This window comes from Tachypleus tridentatus, chromosome 13 (genome assembly GCF_004210375.1).
Source record: "Tachypleus tridentatus isolate NWPU-2018 chromosome 13, ASM421037v1, whole genome shotgun sequence".
NCBI classification, from domain to species: domain Eukaryota; kingdom Metazoa; phylum Arthropoda; class Merostomata; order Xiphosura; family Limulidae; genus Tachypleus; species Tachypleus tridentatus.
This window is the reverse complement of record NC_134837.1, coordinates 37,860,606-37,879,508: the sequence shown is the minus strand read 5'-3', so window position 1 is coordinate 37,879,508 and position 18,903 is coordinate 37,860,606. Positions and strand designations below refer to the sequence as shown.

Below are 18,903 nucleotides of genomic sequence, written 5' to 3'. Positions count from 1 at the left end.
GTCCCACAAGAACCCAATATTTAAAAAACAGTACAAGGGAGTTGGAACATGATGGTTTACTCAAATCCAAAACCAAATGTTTTTTTTCTGGTAGTTGGTCAAGGCTCCTTTTAAAAACTAGACCTTCCAGAACAGATACCTACGAGATGGTAAGATGCAGTTCTTTGGCAAACCAGAATCACTCTTGGCTGGACTAGCTCCTTTCTAAAACCAGATCTGCTTGGAATATTTCTACAGGAGATGGTAAGATAGTGGTTCCCCAGCCAATTAGCATATTTATAGGCTGGTTCAGTTCTTTTTCAACACCAGATCTCCTGGGAACCAACTGTCCACAAAATAAGATGTGGGCTTTCCAGCTCGAGAGAAGAGCATTTTGGTTGAACATCTCTAATCCATAACCAGGTAGGTTCTGGTATTTTGACTTCTAGTTTCCCACTGAAGGAGAGTTCTACACCATTTACACCAACACAACATGACCATTCTACTATAGACTGAATGATACTTAATACATTCAGGACAAAGCCTCCATGGACCATGATTCCAATAGCTAGGAATTGGTAAGTGATAAGGACTCCTATACTTGACTTGTAGAATAAGAGAAGTACTTTGGAATTTGGAAATTCTAAAGGAATGCTACAGGAGAGACAATGCAACAGGTGACAACAAAACCCCATTTTAAAAAGCAGGTCACCCCTGACATATTCAACCTAAGGAATGAGCAGCAATTTCCCCTTTAGCTGCACTCATGAGAGTCCATGAGCCACAGTCTGGAATGGGCATATTTGTCATACAATATACAGCAAGGTGAACCTATTAATGTTCTTGTGGAATCCTCCATCTCAGAGGTGTGCAATACGGGTATAACTGTTGTAATCATTTTGGCTGGTTCAGATCTTTCTTTAGGATAGGTTTCAAGCAATAAATATATATAGAGGTACAACTCCTCTTTGAGCAGAATTGAGCAATTTTGTTTGCTGTATTGGCTATCTTCCAATTCTGTAATAGAGCTCTGTCTATGATATAAATATTGTACCCTCTTCTCATCTCATTATTACGATTGTGCAAAAAAGCCAGTTTACTTTAATTTCAAACTTAAACAGAGAAAAAATACTTTTCTGAATTATATCACATAATTCATTCGTCAATGATACTGTTGATGAAATACAAGGTGTGATAAACGAAGCTTTTTAGATCATTTTAGAAGATTATCATACTCGTATATTCGTCTATTTTATCTACCATTCCCCGTGAGGAAAAAGAAAGAAAAAAGAAACTTATAAAATAAATTCCCATTTGAATTAGTGTGTAAAATGACTACAAGCAGAATGCAATCTACAGGTGAAAAAGAAATAGCCACATGATGTAAATAATAGAAGATGAAGGTGTTAGACGTGATCCACATACCAGTCTGGATAATTTTTTCTAAAGGATAACAAAGCTGAGCAAACAGGGAAAAGGTATGATGTTGAGATGGTACCTTGAAAGAATATTGAAATTCTGGAGATAAAGATGAATATGCCAGCTTGGTAAGTTGACGAAACTAGCCTGTTAGGGTAGTGGAATGAATTATTCTTTGAGAGAAAGGTTTCAATGGATAAATGAGAATAATAGTCAAGGAAAGAAGCTGTGTGAGAAATATATCTGAGGTCATGCACCCGGACATTGGAGTCTATTCAGATAAGAATGGGAATACAAATAGGAAATGAAAAGTAGGGAAATCAATATAAAGAAGTTGTTGTATTCACAAACAGCCAACAAATTGGGTAGAAAACTTCAATCCAGATACAGGAAAACTTAGGTATGGTAATAAGAAAACAAATGATATGTTAATGATAAAACATCTGATTTCAGATGACCACAAACAAAAAGGAACAAGAAATAGGATTTGGGCATAAATAGTATAGGGAGATGACCAATGGTTTGAGCAAGGGTGTGAAAAACATGGGACTAACATCAGAGGAGAGCAGAGCATCTGGAAACTACACAACAAAAGAGAAATGGTAGAGAAAAGAACCACTCTGTGAAAACTACTGTTTTAAGAGAATCATGGATATGGTGGCATGAGGCAGCTCTTTAGAGCCCCATTTCCCTGAAAAGCTTGTTTGGTTGGGCTTGCTGTTACTTCTATGGACATCTGTGGCAAACATCATAAATAACATGGATGGGCATATTATCTATCTAAACTAAATACTGCAATGACTGTCAAGACCACTGTATAATTACCTTAAAAATGCTGCTATGTGTAGAAGCTGTTAGAAGGCAACCTTGAGCTAAATAGTACAATAGTTATTATAAATGATGTACACACAAGTAGTATTATGACTGCAAAATATGAAGTAATATGTTGACTGAAATGCTATCTGCTTTCTTGAAATATTAATATCGAACTGGATGAAATTTTCATTCCATCTCTAATTTTTAGTAATGTGACAGTAAAAAACTATGCAAAGAAACTTAACTGTATCTAATACTGAAAGATTTACAAGAAAAATCAAAAAAGGACTTGTAAAAAAAAAAGCTGGTTGATAATGGTAAAAGGATTTATGTAAACAGAATATAAGAATGTGAAATGGACCATTAAAGGATACTAATGAAAGGATTTTGTTGAAAAATATGTGAAAGATTTAAACAGTTTATTCTCTCCCACTAAAAAAAAAAATGTTAGTGATATTCCTTAATCCTAAACATTCTATGAAAAATACTGGAAATGACATCATCTTGCTTGTGAGTACAATAATTGAGATATTAAAAATTGATAAAGTAACAGAGCAGCATAATTTTATGCTAGAGTTTTAAAGATCAAAGATTAGATCATACAATCCTCTATTTTTCATTGTTATTTCATTTCTTAAATTGGTGATAAAGAGTTCTCCAGAATTTATAGGCAAGTCTTATTTTAATAGTGGGGAAAAAATGCTAATCTAGTAAAAGAAGTTTTAAAAAAGTAATGTAATAAAATATATAATAAATTTATGTCAATAATGGTTCATTAAATAGAGTTCATGCCTTTTTTTTCAAGGACATTACTTGTTATTTGGACAAATGAAAGGGTGTGTACTTGGTCAATTTGTATTTAAAAATCCTGAGACTAATCAATCACTGATCATTAAGTTTTCTTTCATGACACTGTTAAGGGTATTGCCAGCCAAATTATACTTATGTTTGAAATTACGATAACATACATGCATTGTCTTACATTTATTACAATTAAAATCCATTTGCCAAACTCACTAAATGATCAAAATCTTTTTTGTAAAACACCATCCTTTTCAGACATAGCAAGACCTTAATACCATCTGCAAAGTTAAGTAATTTATTGACCACTCCTTCATCTGTCATTAATGTAAATCAAAAAGAGCAAATGTTCTGAAATACTGAGCCCTGAAGTACTTCGCTTGTAACATTAATGCAGTTTTACTTTTACTGAACTCCATTTATAATGAACCATTTCTTTGTTCTATCCAGTTTGCTTGCTAACTTATTTCTACACGTCTACTATAATTTTCTTATTATTTTACATAGCCCTTTATAAATACTTGATACGTTGTCAATATACATTTCAGAATTTCTGCATAACACTTGAAACCGACTTTTTATTCTAAACTAAAATTCACGGGCGCAACACTAGATGTATCATAATGCTGATCATACATAATCCAAACAAATGCCTGTTAAAATATTTTGTGCTTAGGCTTAGTTACTCTTTTTAGCTCAAATATTGTAACTAGGCCTAACTATACTCACCTGGAACTGGTTGAGCAGAAGCTGGTGCATCTGGTGTTGCCATACCATGCATAAAATGCTCTTTTTATTTATAGTAGTGTCCTTTATACTTAACTCAAAAATCTTCTTTCTCTGACCACATTAACATATCGAAAGAGCTGTTAATATAAAAGACCATTAAGATAAAATAAGAACTAAACAACTATTAACACCGTAATGAAACTGACCTCGAAAAGTCAATACCAACCATTTCTCGTTGAAGTCGAGATTGACGTGAGTTAGGGTTATATCACCTGCTTTACGCATGCGTTCAAATCAAAGCTTTTGTTTTGGTTGGGGCTAATGGTGCAAGATAGACCAGTTGAGGTTGAAGGAGAAGGACAAAATTAGCAACTGTTGATAATTTTAAATTTTCATTAATAGTTGAAGTGTGTGTTTGGATTTTTTGTCGTTTAGGATATATAACACTTATGACTAAAGAAAGTGCAACTATGGGGTGAATATAATTACAATATTAAAAACTTTATTGATACTAATATTAATAATTAGCTAAACGAATTTCATTTTAATTGTTATTAATATTATTAGAAGTATTACTATAATCTTTACTCAAATATAAATTTAATAACTTTTTAATTAAAAGTTTGCTTTGAGGGTTAGTGAATGTTAGAGCTAGAAATTAAACTCGACGTAACACTAACAATAGTAATATTAATATATTAATAATATGCTGTTATTTATTTATTTGTGCTTTATTCTGAAGATAACAGGTTAAGAGTTCACAAATTTTAAGGATTGAAAAAGACAAGCTAGGCTCTAGTTAAGATAATTTTCTTTTCTTTTTAGGATGATTCATTATACAGGGTGGCCCATAAGTCCCTACCCATCCATATTTTATTATGTTATATTTAATAATACTAATGATGAGTTGAAGGCAGCTGTTATCGTGGCATTTGGAACAATAACCCCTGCTATGTTGAGGAAAATGTCTCGCGGAACATGGTGTCGCATAATATTATTCCTCAAGAATGAGGGATAGCACAAAGATACACTGGATACATAAGATATGTGGATGGGTAGGGACTTATGGCCACCCTGTAGAATAAGTTACTATTGACAGTAATGAAGGCCAGTCCTATATAAGAAATTAACATGTTGACTTCCAAGCCTATTTTGTCAATACTTTACAGGGTCCCACTAGTCATTTTACAAGTATTTTTTTTAGGAAGAGTGTGTGTGTATATATATATATATATATAAAGAAAATAGAGCATTACTCATCAGTGGGTTGTGTGGGTTTTACTGTAAGACTCACAACCCACTGATGGGTTGTGTGGGAGACAATGTGTTAAAAGGGAATAGATAATTCCCGAAAAAGTAAAAGTGGGTTTAGGTTTTTGCTATTTTAAATGGTGAGTTTGCTTTGCTGTTCTTGTACATTGAGGAGTGGAGGACAATGTAGCAGGGTCTTGGCTGTATACAAGTTCCTTCTCTGTGTCTTAAATATTTTTGAAGGTGGCACTTAAACTGATTTACACTTCTCACAGAAAGTGATCTAATTGGAAGCTTATTTCATACATCCCCTGTTTTTTGAGAGAAAAAGAATTTCCTTAAAATTCAACGTGAAGCTCTGATTATACATTTTATATTGGTTGCTTCTAGTTATAGAATTATTAACCATAACAAAATCTGCAGCTTTTATCCTCCAAGATATTTAATCATTTTAAAGATCTCAATTATATCACTCTTTAAATCATGGGTTTCAAGTGCAGTGAGGTGTAATTTCTGTGACATCTTTTAAAAAATATGGGCATTATTACTTGGATGCAGTGTTCTGGGTGAGGTCTGATGAAGGATTTGTACATCTAAGCACAACATTACATTCTTTTATTTTGAACAGTCTTCTTGATACAACCTAAAACCTCATGGTGGCTGTCACAGTCTTATCACATTTCTTGCTAATACTAAACATGCCCTCTTGCTAGTTCAGCTATAAGTCTACGGATTTAGAATGCTAAAATTGGGGGTTTGATACCTTTTGGTGGGCTCAACAGATAGCCTGATGTGGCTTTGCTATAAGAAAAACACACACTAAGACATTTGTGGATAGTTGGTTATAGGTCTTTTTCTTCGTTAACAGATTCAATAAGACTGTTCCCAAGAAAATAATCATATTCTTCATTATTGAACCCCAAATGCAAACAAACACTGTCTTGGATTAAAAAACATCTTCCACTTAATAGTATCATCTGCAAATTTTAGAATCCTACTGAAGATGTTTTCATCATTGTTATTAATATAAATAATAAATAAAGTGGGGCCAAGCACAGACCTTCAAGGTACTCTTCTTTTATTAGAAACTTCAATGCTGTGCTATTTATAATAACTCTCTGTTGATTACTTTATAAACATTCTAGGATCCAATTTAACACTTGAGAAGATATTCCATTTATATGAAGCTTCTTAAGTTAGTTATTTGTCAAGGGGAACCTGATCAAAAGTTTTACTGAAGTCAAAATAAATTACATCTACCATTCAATCTTCATCAATGTATTTAGTCATTTCTTCTGAGTAAGTAAGTTAATTGGTTAAACATGTTCTCCCACTAGTAAAATCATATTATGTATCTCTAATTAAATTAAAAGTTTCTAAATGTAAGGTAATTGTATTCTTGTTAATAGATTCAAGATTTTTACTTATTTCACTTGCTAGGCTAATAGGACTATAATTTGAATGTTGTTTTCTTGAGCCCTTCTTGATGAAACGTTAGAATTTTTCATCTGGCAGAATTTCAGATGAGACCATACTTGCTCTGAAAATTTCAGTAAGAGGATAACCAATTTCATTTGCTGCTTCATTAAGAACTGATGAGAAGAACTCGTCAATACTAGATGCTTTACTAAGTGTCAGATTGTATCTCAGAAAGGCTGGTATGGGTATTAACTCTTTTAATGATAAGGAGACACATTATGTAGCTTGTTTTGAACAGTTTCTGTTGATAGATCAACACTTTTCAAATTTTGCTCCAATGAACCAATAAAACTAAATATAGAATGTGGTATATTAGAGCTAAAGAATTAATTAAAATATTAGCTGTTTTAGTGTAATCTGTGACCACCTTACCATCGTCATCAGTGATTAAGCTCATCCATTCTTATGTTTTGGAGTTACTATGTCTGTAAAAAGACTTTAGACCATTCTCTGTATTTTCAACCACTTTTCATTTGTATTGTTTCTTGGCCCATCATAGCTTTCTTATGGCACAGTTAAGTTGGCTTTAGTACAGAACATAATCTGTATACTTCTTGGATTCAGTATCTCTTCAAGAGATAATACTTCTTTTTGTTGGCCCATGATGATTTGTGTCTCTTAATTTTTAAAGTTTTGAGGGATACATTCTTAGAAACAAATTCATCCTCAATGCTTTCAAAAGCATTGAACTTATGTTTAACAACAAGGACTACAAAACATTCCATTCCAACATATCTCAATCAAAAACAGTTGCTCACTTCTGCATAGTCGCCACTATTATAGTCACAGAAAATGTTTTTCCACTCATTAATTTTTACCAACTAAATAATGTCAAACCATATAAAATTGTGGTACTTGCAGGGTTTGCTAACAGTCATATTGTTAATCAGATTGGGAGTACAAATTAAAACAAGGTCTAGTACTACAGAGTTTCATGTCATGTTGCAGGAGAAAAAGATTGAGTTAGATCCAAAAACACGTTTACTCTTTGCACCAGACTGAATGAAATCTTAGTCATCAGTTTGGTAGTTGAAGTCACTGACAATTACTTCTGAACTATATTCTTTACATGCTTTATATACTACATTATAAAGGATTTGTTCATTTTCAGTTAATGTTGAAGTACTATGATAGCAGACTTTTAGTAATAACAATCCTTTTGTAGCACTAATTTATACTCAAAGTTTCAGTGCCTTATATGCATGTAAATTCATCCAACATAACTGCATTCAAGTTAGGTTTTATGTAAATTAAATAGTTAATGCCTCTGTATTTGGTGAAATCATTCCTCAGTAATTTATAAACATCTAGTAGTAATTCAGCTTAATAATATCAGAAGAAGCTTATAACTGGGTGGTACAAATAATTTCAGGAACTAGCTAATAAGCATAACATTGCTTCCTGTACTTTTATTTATAATACTTTTGATATGAAAGCACGGTAATTTAGAATGGTCTTAGCCAGAAAATGGAAACGGAAGGCCATCACATGTGCTATTTCACTTCTGTCATGTAACTTAGAAAATAAAAACTTCAGAAGCAGGAAAATGGTAGGTGATTATTAATCACATTTATGTCACCCCTTAAAATTTTGTTGGCAATCAAAATAACCAAAACCCATTTATCCAACCAATGTTTAACTATAAAATTAGTGACTTGCTTGCGTGACATTCACCATTAGTAAAAGTCCTTTCATCACATTTAGTGATTTTATGGTTTTGCTTGTTATAACATCCAGTGTAAAGAAGTGATTTCACTTTTTTATACATTAATTATAATCTAGTAATTGTATGTGTGGAAAATGACTCTTATTTCTAAATATTTCATGAAAACAATTTTTTTATGTTTACGTGATCACTTCCTTTAACTCTTTTATAATGGGTCATGGGTCAAAGGCCATGTCATTGCATTTCTTGAATATCATTCACCCCTTGGTATGGATTCCTGTACCTGGTGAGGAGATCTCCCAGGGAAGGTTCTGTTCTTTCCGTTTACCTCCTCTTCAATCTAAACATCCACCCATGTGTTTGCTGTGCGTGGCAACCCATGAAGGGGAGGAAAGAATCCTGGTGGTTGAGGGGTCCAACCCTAACACACCACATTGGCCTTGAATTCCTGGAGATGGGTAGCTGTGGGGTGAACCCCTTGGGTCAATCAGCTGGTCCACTTGGAATAAGGTCAGTCAGGTACCAGTGTTGAATGTTCTCAACAGATGTTGTGAACATTTTATCTGATGCTGGTGTTTGGGTACAGTGCTCACGAAGCTCTGTCATTGCTGCAGTGTCCTTGTTTGACATTGCAGTGCATCCTCTTGTAGGGCTCCATGGTGGGTGGGGTCAGTGGGCAAAGAAATTTCTCTTTTTTATTATGGATCCTCCAAATGAAAACTTAAATAAAATAGTGCAAAAACAGTCTATAGGTAAAGGATCATGTCTTGAAGATTCTGAGCAGTAATCCTCACCTGTTATACCTCATTTTCTTATATTGTATTCCCTTTCAGACAAACCTTTAGGGCAAGTGTCTTCCTTTTTCATTCAGAAGGGACTAGAGGGATTTGGTGGCTCTCCAAAGTCAGTAAAGAAGCTTTGATCTTATGACATATTGGTGGAAACATCCACATCTCAATACAGTGAACTCGTCTTGCATTCAAAAGCAATTGGGGATATACCTATTGAGGTTACACCTCATGCTACTTTGAATTCACCATGAAGAGGTATTGTTGAGAGGAATTTGAAGAACATTTCAGAGTCAAAGATTCTTTCTGGTTTCTCCACCCAAGGAGTTTCTGCAGTGAGGAGTATATCCACTCACAAAGATGGAATTATGATCCTGACCAATGCCCTTATTCTCACATTTATGTCACCATGTCCCCCTGCCACCATCAAGGCAGGTTGTCTTAATTGCAAAGTACGGCCACACTCTTGAACTGCATCGCTTTCCAGCTGGCCTGTGCACATGCTCAGTGGGTAAGACCTCAAAGCCAGAATGATCTTGGATTAAGTTCAAAATTGGCATATCTTCTACCACCAGATTCAAAGTCACATGGGACAAGATTCTAAACCCTCTCCAATGTTTCCAGTGTCAGCGGTTCGATAACTCGAACACGTCATGTCGTGGTTCCTTGACGTGTGCTTGTTGTGGTGGCAAGGATTATGATGCCTATGAGTGTGTAATGGACCTTCATTGCATCAGTTGCAATGGCTCTCATCTGTCCTACTTTCATTCTTGCCAAAATGGTTGGAAGAAAATGAGATGCAGCATTTGAAAACAATTTGTAGCATTAGTTATCCTGAGGCTCAAAAATTGCTGTCCACCACTTCATCTCAGATGTATGTTGCTGCACTTCATTCCACAACTACAGTGGGAGTGCAGACAGATTTATGTGTGCCTCCAAAAGAATCATTTTCCAAGCAAATGAAAAATCATTTGACCTCCATGGTTAAAAAGTTGATGAATCAACTTCAACACCCATCTTTGTCCCTTACATACATTCCAACAAACCCCAAGACCTACATCCTTTGGTTCCAGGTACAGGCATTTCTTTGGATACATCTTCTTCTCCCACCCCAAGACACAAAATAATCATTCATTCGCATCCTCAGTCACTGGAGTCTCCTTCCAACAGCAAAGACCTGTCCAATTGACCCAGGGCAAGATCCATGGAGGTCAACAGACCTCTCTTAAATGAGGACAGTAAGGAAAAAAGACATAGTCATAAACAGAAGGGTTCTCCACCCAGTTCACCTACATGTAAATAAAAATGGCCATTCTCATATAATGGAATTGTTGAGGTTTACATTCTAATCTGGATGACATCAAAACACTGATTGCTTCCTACCATCCTGTATGTCTTTCCTTAGAGGAAACATTTCTGAAACCTGCTGATACATTCACCTTTCAGCTGTTTTATTTGTACAGAAATGACAGGCTGTGTGATGAACGAGTGCATAGATGGGTACTAGTGTTGGTTGATCAGCATGTGCCCATCCTGTCTTTGCCACTTGACACACCCTTGGAGGACATGGTCATCCAGGTTTCCTTGGGTCATACCATCACTGTTTGTTCTCTCTACCTGTTGCTTGGTGAGACATATGATTAATCAGACCTTGATGCTCTCATTGAACAGTTGCCATCTCCCTGTTTCATCCTTGGGGACTTTAATGTACATCATCCCCTCTTTGGAAGTGCTGATATTGAGAGGAGAGGTCACTCTGTAGAGCAGATGCTCTCTGATCACAACCTTTCTCTTTTCTGTTCTGGTTCTTCTGCTTATTTTCATGTACCTAGTCAGTTCTTTACTGCTATTTATCTCTCAATTTGATCCCCTTCACTCTTCTCCCATTTTCCATGGAGGGTTGACAATAATCTTTGAGGCAATGATAATTTTGAGAGAGACTGGCAGTGGTTGATGCCACCCAACCTGCATGCTCTGGTGGAAGATGGATCAGGCAAACTGGCCCTCTTTCACTGTTCTCACAGAACGTGATCCTGCCATCGTCTGTAAGCCATCAATAGACAACTGTGTAGCAACAGTAACTGACTGTATTATACAAGCAGATGCTCAATGTATTCCAAAACCTCAACACGTTTTCCACTATATCCTCGTCCATGGTGGAATTCTGCCTGCCACGTGGCATGGAAGGCTCAAAAATGGGCCTGGGATACTTTCCGTAGATATCCCACACTCTTGAATCGCATTGCTTTCCAGCTGGCCTGTGCACATGCACAGTGGGTAAGACGTCAAAGCGAGAATGGATCTTGGATAAAGTTCACAGTTGGCATGTCTTCTACCACCAGATTCAAAGTCACTTGGGACAAGATTCAGAAGGTCAGTGGGCAATATAATTCTGTCCCCCTTTTGATCTTGCTCTCTAATGGCCAGAAAATAGTTGATACCTCATCATCGATACTCTAGGTGAAAGCTTTTGCCAAGTATCTAGCACTTTTGCTTCTTCCACCTTCTTAGCCATCAGCACTCGGGCAGAGCAATCACCTCTTTTCTTTTGAGCTTATTATCTCTATGACTATAATTGTCCATTTACACTGGTCAAACTCAAATTGGACTTTCATAGGTCTGGCAGTACATTGGTTGACCTGGTGATGTACACTATGACATGCTGTGCCATCTTTCTCCTGCTTCTCTTGCTATTTTTCTGAGTGTTTTCATCTGGATCTGGCAGGAGAATGTTTTTCTTGATGCCTGGTGCAATGCTACTGTCCTACCTTTCTCTAAGTCTGGGAAGGATCCCAAGATTCCTTCAAACTACCATCCAGTTGCTTTGACGAGCTGCCTCTGTTAGATCTTAGAGAGGATGGTTAATGTTCATCTTGTTTGGTTTCTCAAATCAAACAACCTCCTCTTGCCCACCCAGTGTGGGTTCCAACGACAATGCTCCACCATGGACCACCTGATTTGACTTGAAATGTCAATTAGAGAAACCTTTCTCAAATGAAAACATCTTGTATCAATACTATTTGACATTGAGAAGGCTTATGATACAGCTTGGAGGTATGGTATTTTGCAAGACATCCATATATGTGGATTATATGGCCATTTGCCTATTTTTATCAAGAAAATTTTAATGGACAGGAGATCCCAAGTTTGTGTGGGTTTGATACTTTCTCATTCTTTTCTGCAGGAACTTGGAGACTTTTAGGGCTGTGTTCTGAGTGTCACACTTTTCAGTATAAAAATTAATGCCATCACTGAACAACTTTCTCTCACTGTTTCAAATGGGCTGTATGTTGACACTTTCACATCTCATGTCAGTTGTCGAACATGAGGTATATTGAGCAACAGCTACAGACTGCCCTCAGTCATTTACTGAAGTGGACCACAGCAAACGGCTTTAACTTCTCTCTCTTTAAAACCATTTGCATGCACTTTTGCCGCTAACGGGGTATTCACTCTGATCCCGAACTCCGTATTGGTGAAGTTGTGCTGGCTGTGGTCCCTGAGACAAAGTTCTTGGGACTTATCTTTGACTGTAAGCTGACCTTTATTCCACACATAAAGCAGCTACGGGTCAAATGTACAAGAGGATTGAACATCCTCCATGTCCTCTCTTACACCACTTAGGAAGTGGATTGACATTTTGTGCTAAAAATATATCATGCTCTTATTCGATCGAAACTTGACAATGGATTACTGGTCTGTGGCTCTGCCAGACCATCAGCCTTAAAGATGCTAGACCCTATTCATCATCAAGGACTTCGGCTCCACACGGGAGTTCCACACATCCCCAGTTCAGAGATTATACATAGAGTCTCCTGAACCTTCTTTGTACCTCTACCATTTGCAGTTGTCTTTACTATATGCTTGAAAACTTTGTTCCTTACCAAAGCATCCCACTTGGGATTGTGTTTCCTTCCTCAGTGGGCCTTGCTTTGTCAGACCAGACAGTCTGCTATTGCTCCTTTTGGCCTACGTATCCAGGCACAGTTAGATGAATTGGGTCTGTACTTGGATAACATTGCTGTATCCACTGGTCAGCCCATCCCACCATGGCTTCTTACAGTCTCAATTGTGACCTGTCTTTAAAGTCATCTAAGAAAAGTAGACACTCCTGATTGGAAATACTGTCTGCTATTTGTTGAACATCTTTCAAACCATCCTTCTATTCCTATTTATACAGATGGTTCAAAATCAGGTGACTGTGTGTGCTCTGCCATGGTTTGTTGTGGTTCAGTGGTTGCGCGCAGAATCCCTCTCTACATCTTCTGTGTTCACTGCTGAACTGTATGCCATTTCTCTTGCCCTGGATCACATAGAAGCTAAGCAGTACTCAAACTGCACTATTTATACTGACTCGCTTAGTTCTCTACTGGCCCTGGAATTGCTTCACGTTGGTTCACACCCTGTTCTCACTGATATTCAAAACTGACTGGCCCATTTCTCTTTAACATCTACTTCTATCCAGTTTTTGTGGATACTGGGCCACGTTGGTATTCGCAGGAACGAGCTTGCCGACACCGCAGCTAAGTCAATCTGCCTTGACACTGTCACCACTGTGCCTGTCCCATACATGGACTATGATCCTGTATTCAAGGCTCTGCTCCATGCCAGCTTGCAGTTGACTTGGAGTGAGCAACGTAAAAACAAGCTTTTCCAAATAAAACCCTATATTGGACTTTGACCATCTTGCTTCCATAAGGATTGGAAAGAGGAAGTTGTTCTAACTAGACTACATATTGGTCACAATTTTTTAATTCATCATTTTCTTTTATCTGGAACTAATGCACTAGTGTGTAACACTCAGATCACTATAAGCCACATTTTACTTTCTTGCCATCATTACGACTCTCAATGATGGCACCATTTTAAACGTGTTTTGTCCCAGGGTTTGTCTGTAACATTAAACAGTATTATTGGTGATGGTGACACTGTCTATGTTGGTTATGTTTTTAGTTTTTTAATGGCCATTAATCTTTGTAATGCCATTTAAGTTTTTTAATTTTTACATTACACCTTTTTAATGTGGCTTCCTTTTAAAAATCACAGTTTGGCTAGATTGATTTGAAATTAGAAACTGGCCGTAACATTAAATAACTCAAGACCAGGACTGGAAAGGCTAACTTCAGGTGACTAATGCTGCTGTTTGAACTACCCGTTAATTATCTTGGTGAGTTATTATTATAATTTTGCTATACGTCTTTTAAAACCTTTTTATTACTTTCCTTTTTGAAAATGTCCATAATGTCAAATAACTTGGAGCCAGAACTGGAAAGTCCAACTTTAGGTGACTGATGGTGGATTTTGTACTTGCCTGTTACTCTTCCTGGCATCTTATGACAATTACAGTTACACTACAGAAAGTCCTTTACAACTTGAATTACTGTAGTTTTTCTCCTAACGTTGTAGACTAGATGTAAACCTTGGTTTTATACTATTTGTGTTTTTTTAAACTTTGTTTTGTTTTACCTTAATTTCCTTTTATGAATTTTGCTAAATTTACTTTTAACCTTTTACTGGATGTTTAGTGTGAATAGCCTTGCTGCTTTGTGCCACAAAACACTAAATCAACCAACCGACCAACTTGTATTCAAAATTGTATTGAATTTATGTCAGTAATTTTGGAATCAAATTGTAGATTGTAATTCAAACTTTAATATTATTTATGAGTTAATTTTTTAATTTAAAAGATCACATCTAAATACAGATTTTGGTGAGTTAAGTGGTACGTTGAATGCAGTACTGTTTCAAATTAGATGTTTGTGATGTCAAAATAGTCTATAGTTTCAAACATAGGGACTTAAATTACTTATATTATCAAGCTAGAATATAAAATAAGAACCTCATATATTTTTATTTTCCTGAGATATGGCTTATGTACTGAACAAACACAGTGACCTTGTTCACCTCTTTTATGCATTTACTTCAATATATGACACATGAATAACAAATCAGCAACTTAGAATGACCCCAGAGTGATTGTTCTCAGTCATTTGAAACTGTGAAAAGTTTACTATGGATTTTGTTCAAAGATTTCAAGGATGCAGGTTGTGTCTTTAGTCTGCTCGAAGTTTCATACTTTTTAAAAGCTAAATACATTGCAGTTACTTAGCATACTAAATTATAGTAGGATTGTATGGTATCACTGCAGTTATTTATTATTTTCTTTTGGTTATTCAACTGTATATATAAAACCTTAAAAAAGTTTTGTTGGATATCCTCCACATGTAAAATTGTAAAAGGCTTAACAACCTGTGTTCAGCAGCAACCAAGTTCAAAGGTCATAGCAAGAAGAGATAATTGTTTGCTTTACTTCTTGATATATTCTATATTTTAAGAAAACTAAGTATAATAATTTATTTCTAAATAGTAATAATCTAAATACATATATATAATGTGACTATATTACAAAATGCTAGTCTACTGAAATATAGCCAAGACGGGGAAGACTAAAGATCAGTTTTATATTACTAGATAGCTATCATGAGTACATGTGCACCACATCAATGCAAGTTATGTAATGTTAGCTAGGCATGACTGGAAGGTAAATATAAAAAAAAATAAAAAAAAATGTGTGTATGTATATATAGTTATAAGACTTAAGCTACTTAGACTAAACATTGTATTTTTGTGTTATAATATGTAGTCATTCTAGCATGAAAAAAGCATAATTTATATTTATTTCTTAATTTTTTTATGCAATTTTTTGTGCTGTTTATAAGGTTGGTCAAGTGATAGACCCTCCACGTAGTTAGAGCATAGAAAATAACAAAATATAAAGTTTTGCTGAAAACACATTTGAAATGTATATAAGAGGTTTTGGAGATTACACAAGAATGTTTGAGATTTTGGGACAAATAGTAGTAGTTTTTAATCATAACAAGAAATCACTTTGCATTCAGACTAGTAACAGTTTCTATTTTCACAAACAAATCTTTAGTGAAAATGTTTCATTAAAACCTGATTTTTTGTACACAGAATACTTGTAGTCTTTGTTAAAACTCTACCAATTTTTGTGAAGGTACACATACTATATCAAAAGTTATAGTGCAAATGTGTAGATGAACTTGTGTATATTATACCAGGCCTGTAGCAAAAAGGGTTAAACATTGCTTTATCAGTATTTTGAGTTTTGCTTATATTTGAGTTCACAGGTTCTTGATAAATCCCTGTAGATTGAAACATGGGAAAAAACTGATTACTGTATCTCTTCATTAATAATTGAATTACAGTCTATTTATGTTAATTAGGCATTAACATAAATTAGATTTTATGTTAATCTTTAAAATGTCTTTAAAGACATTGTAAAGTACCAATAGATGTATTGGTATCCTTCATGAACTAATCAGTGTGTGCTATTGATCTACAATTCAGTTCTTCCACCCATTGTGCTTACATTGTCAGTAATAATATTGTTAGATATTAATGTGTTCATGACATACTCTATGATCCTGCTAATTATTAACTGTGATGGTAAAGACAGTGAATTTTATTATGAATTTCAGGATCTCCTTTTTGGACCATCTTTCTGGTTTTGGCTTTGTTTGCCTGCTGAGCTGAAGAGGTTCACTTTAATTTGGACATTTTGAAGTGTTTCTGGTAAAACATTAGGGTTATTATAAAGTTGTAGTCAAAGGTTTCTATTGGACAAAAGTTAATGATGTAAGGCAAAGGTGTTTCCTTCACAATCAAGCAAATGTAATAGGAAATTTCAGCCAGTGATGATGATTTTTGAATGCCAGTAATACTAAGTATGGGGCACTCGTGTACCTGAAGTGATTCCATTACTCACCACAATAGTGGATGTGCAAAATTCTCGTACTGAAACATAAATGTTCTTAATTGTATTGTTCCAAAATAATCCATTGAAAACATTATTGTGGGGGATGGAATATGTCCAGTGCTGTGTTCAGTATCTTTGTGGCTTTTATACAAAAATTACCTGGTGGTCCCTGGAGAGAGTCAAAGAATTGATGGACCCACCTTCAAAACTGTGCAATTATAGTAAAGAGAACATTATGACTTTTAGTACATTATTTGTAACTTCACAAAATTTTTGGATTATCATTGAACATTACAAGGCTTTTGTATACACAATACTAGATTTTTCTATCAAGTTTTAGGGTAATGATTTCTTTGTGAATTTTTTATTTTTGAATATTGACTAGCTAACATGCAGAGTAATTTTGATTTTAAGATCAAAAATATTTTTATGCATCAAAATTTGTCAAATTTTGTATTCAAAATCTTTATAACCTCCAGATAATTATCAAATTTTTTGAAAAAACTTTTATCTGTTATTTTTACTGTTGTATTGCTATGTGGGTTCAGTTGATTTGACCAATTTCATACGTATGATATAAAAAAGCAGGAAATAGATATAAATTATGCTTTTTCTCATTTTACAGTGATTACATATTACATCAAGAAATCACAAATGTTTAGTCCAAATAGCTTAAGTCTCTTAAAATTATATATATATTTATTATCTTTATTTCATTAACCTTTCACTGATGTCTGACTAACAGTACAGAAGTTCCAAAGATGCACATACATGCTCTTTTGTTACTATATCCAATAGTATAAAACTAGCCTGTGCAAAGTGACCTATCTTAGCTTGTTCCAATAAACCAGTATTTGGTAAGAGACAGTCACATTTCAGTTATAATACACAGATGTGTTTGTATAAATATATTTATTTTTACTGTTTACAGATGAGTTTTACAATTACAATTAGTTTTCTAAAAATATAAAATAGTAAATAAATAAGTATAGATAATAAATGAACAATGATTTCTTGTACTTACTAACTTTGTACTCATTTGCCACTTGTCATAAGTTGCTGAGCCTCAGGTAGTTTTCTTGTCTTTCTTTTGTTGAGACCACCTGACATAAGTAGATGAATGATATCATCTTTATATGTTTGGCTTGACCTGATGTGTGATAGTATTACTAGCTTCCAGATGCCTTATTGTATTGTGTGTTAGTGACTTAAAGATGCTGTGTTGTGTTGTTATGCATAGGACTGAAGAATAAACCTTGTTTGAGTAGAAGAGGTATGAACCTAATATCATTTCTGGTTAGAACACTGGTTTCAGCACATTTGTGTCTAGTGATTTTTTTTATGCAGCTACAAGTGTGTTTACCTATAAAGCACAGTTGTCCATCAGTCTACCTCTTCCCATAATTTATTGTGAAGAACTGATTCAATCACATTCAATGAAATATGATATAGGAGCTTGGGTTGGCACCCTAAAGATTGGATTTAAATTTATAATCAGTCAGATAAATGATTTAAGTTTGAGATTCATTTCGATTTTACTACCTTATTGTTGTAAATAAGAGTGGTACTGAATTCTGATACAGTCCTACCTTCTCACACAGAGTTAACTCTACATTTATCTTCCCATTAAGCATTGCTAAAAAGTTTTTGTGATTAGCATGTCAGTCTATATATTTTGCACCATTTATGGATATGTATATATCATGGGATTATTCTCCACCCATAGTACTGTACTACCTATAGTATTGCAATTAACATTTGCTATTCCCATTCAGTCCTCACTTTTTTGATTGGCAAAGAGTTGTTTAGATGCATGGTTTTTTAGATGTGGCCAGTTTATGAATATGTTTCTTTGCCATTTTAGGTTTTTTCAATGGTTTTATTTTACTGTGTTTCCATTCACCTGTTTCCACAATTTTTTTCTTTCTGCTTTCACTTCTTGTTATTGAATTACAAGAGTTTTTTGTATCCATTTGCAGTCAGCTCATTAACTGCAGAAATTCTTGTTACAGTTGAAAAATCTACTGATATGGCTTCTTAGTAATCTGGATCAACTTTATCTGTAGAAGAGATAAAGGCATTAATTCATAGAGAGATCCATTTGTATTTTTGGGCAACAATTTCATCTTTTCAGTTTGACAATATTTTTAAGGAAGAATACAATCAGTGAGTAGACACTTTGAACTCTCTTTTCC

At 34.9% G+C, this 18,903-nt stretch overlaps 2 protein-coding genes across 8 annotated transcripts in view; one reads left to right on the top strand and one right to left on the bottom strand.

Moving 5' to 3' along the window:
- LOC143236929 (aryl hydrocarbon receptor nuclear translocator homolog) overlaps nt 1-4,044 on the bottom strand; it is a 145,614-nt gene extending 141,570 nt beyond the window's left edge. For 2 of the 4 annotated variants that reach the window (XM_076475620.1, XM_076475622.1), the window contains exon 1: nt 3,745-3,993. In XM_076475620.1, coding sequence (XP_076331735.1) covers nt 3,745-3,796 — 52 coding nt within the window. In that variant the 5' untranslated portion in view covers nt 3,797-3,993. Of the gene's footprint in view, nt 1-3,744 lie in introns of all 4 variants that reach the window. The other 2 variants (XM_076475618.1, XM_076475623.1) reach the window with 2 other exon arrangements.
- The window catches only part of LOC143236930 (homer protein homolog 2-like), a 48,705-nt gene continuing 33,842 nt past the window's right edge, over nt 4,041-18,903 (top strand). For 2 of the 4 annotated variants that reach the window (XR_013019805.1, XM_076475624.1), the window contains exon 1: nt 4,041-4,219. Coding sequence is in view for 1 of the 4 variants with exons in the window: in XM_076475624.1 (XP_076331739.1) it covers nt 4,194-4,219 (26 nt within the window). In the remaining 3 variants the exon portion in view is untranslated. Of the gene's footprint in view, nt 4,220-16,430; nt 16,525-18,903 lie in introns of all 4 variants that reach the window. The other 2 variants (XM_076475627.1, XM_076475626.1) reach the window with 2 other exon arrangements.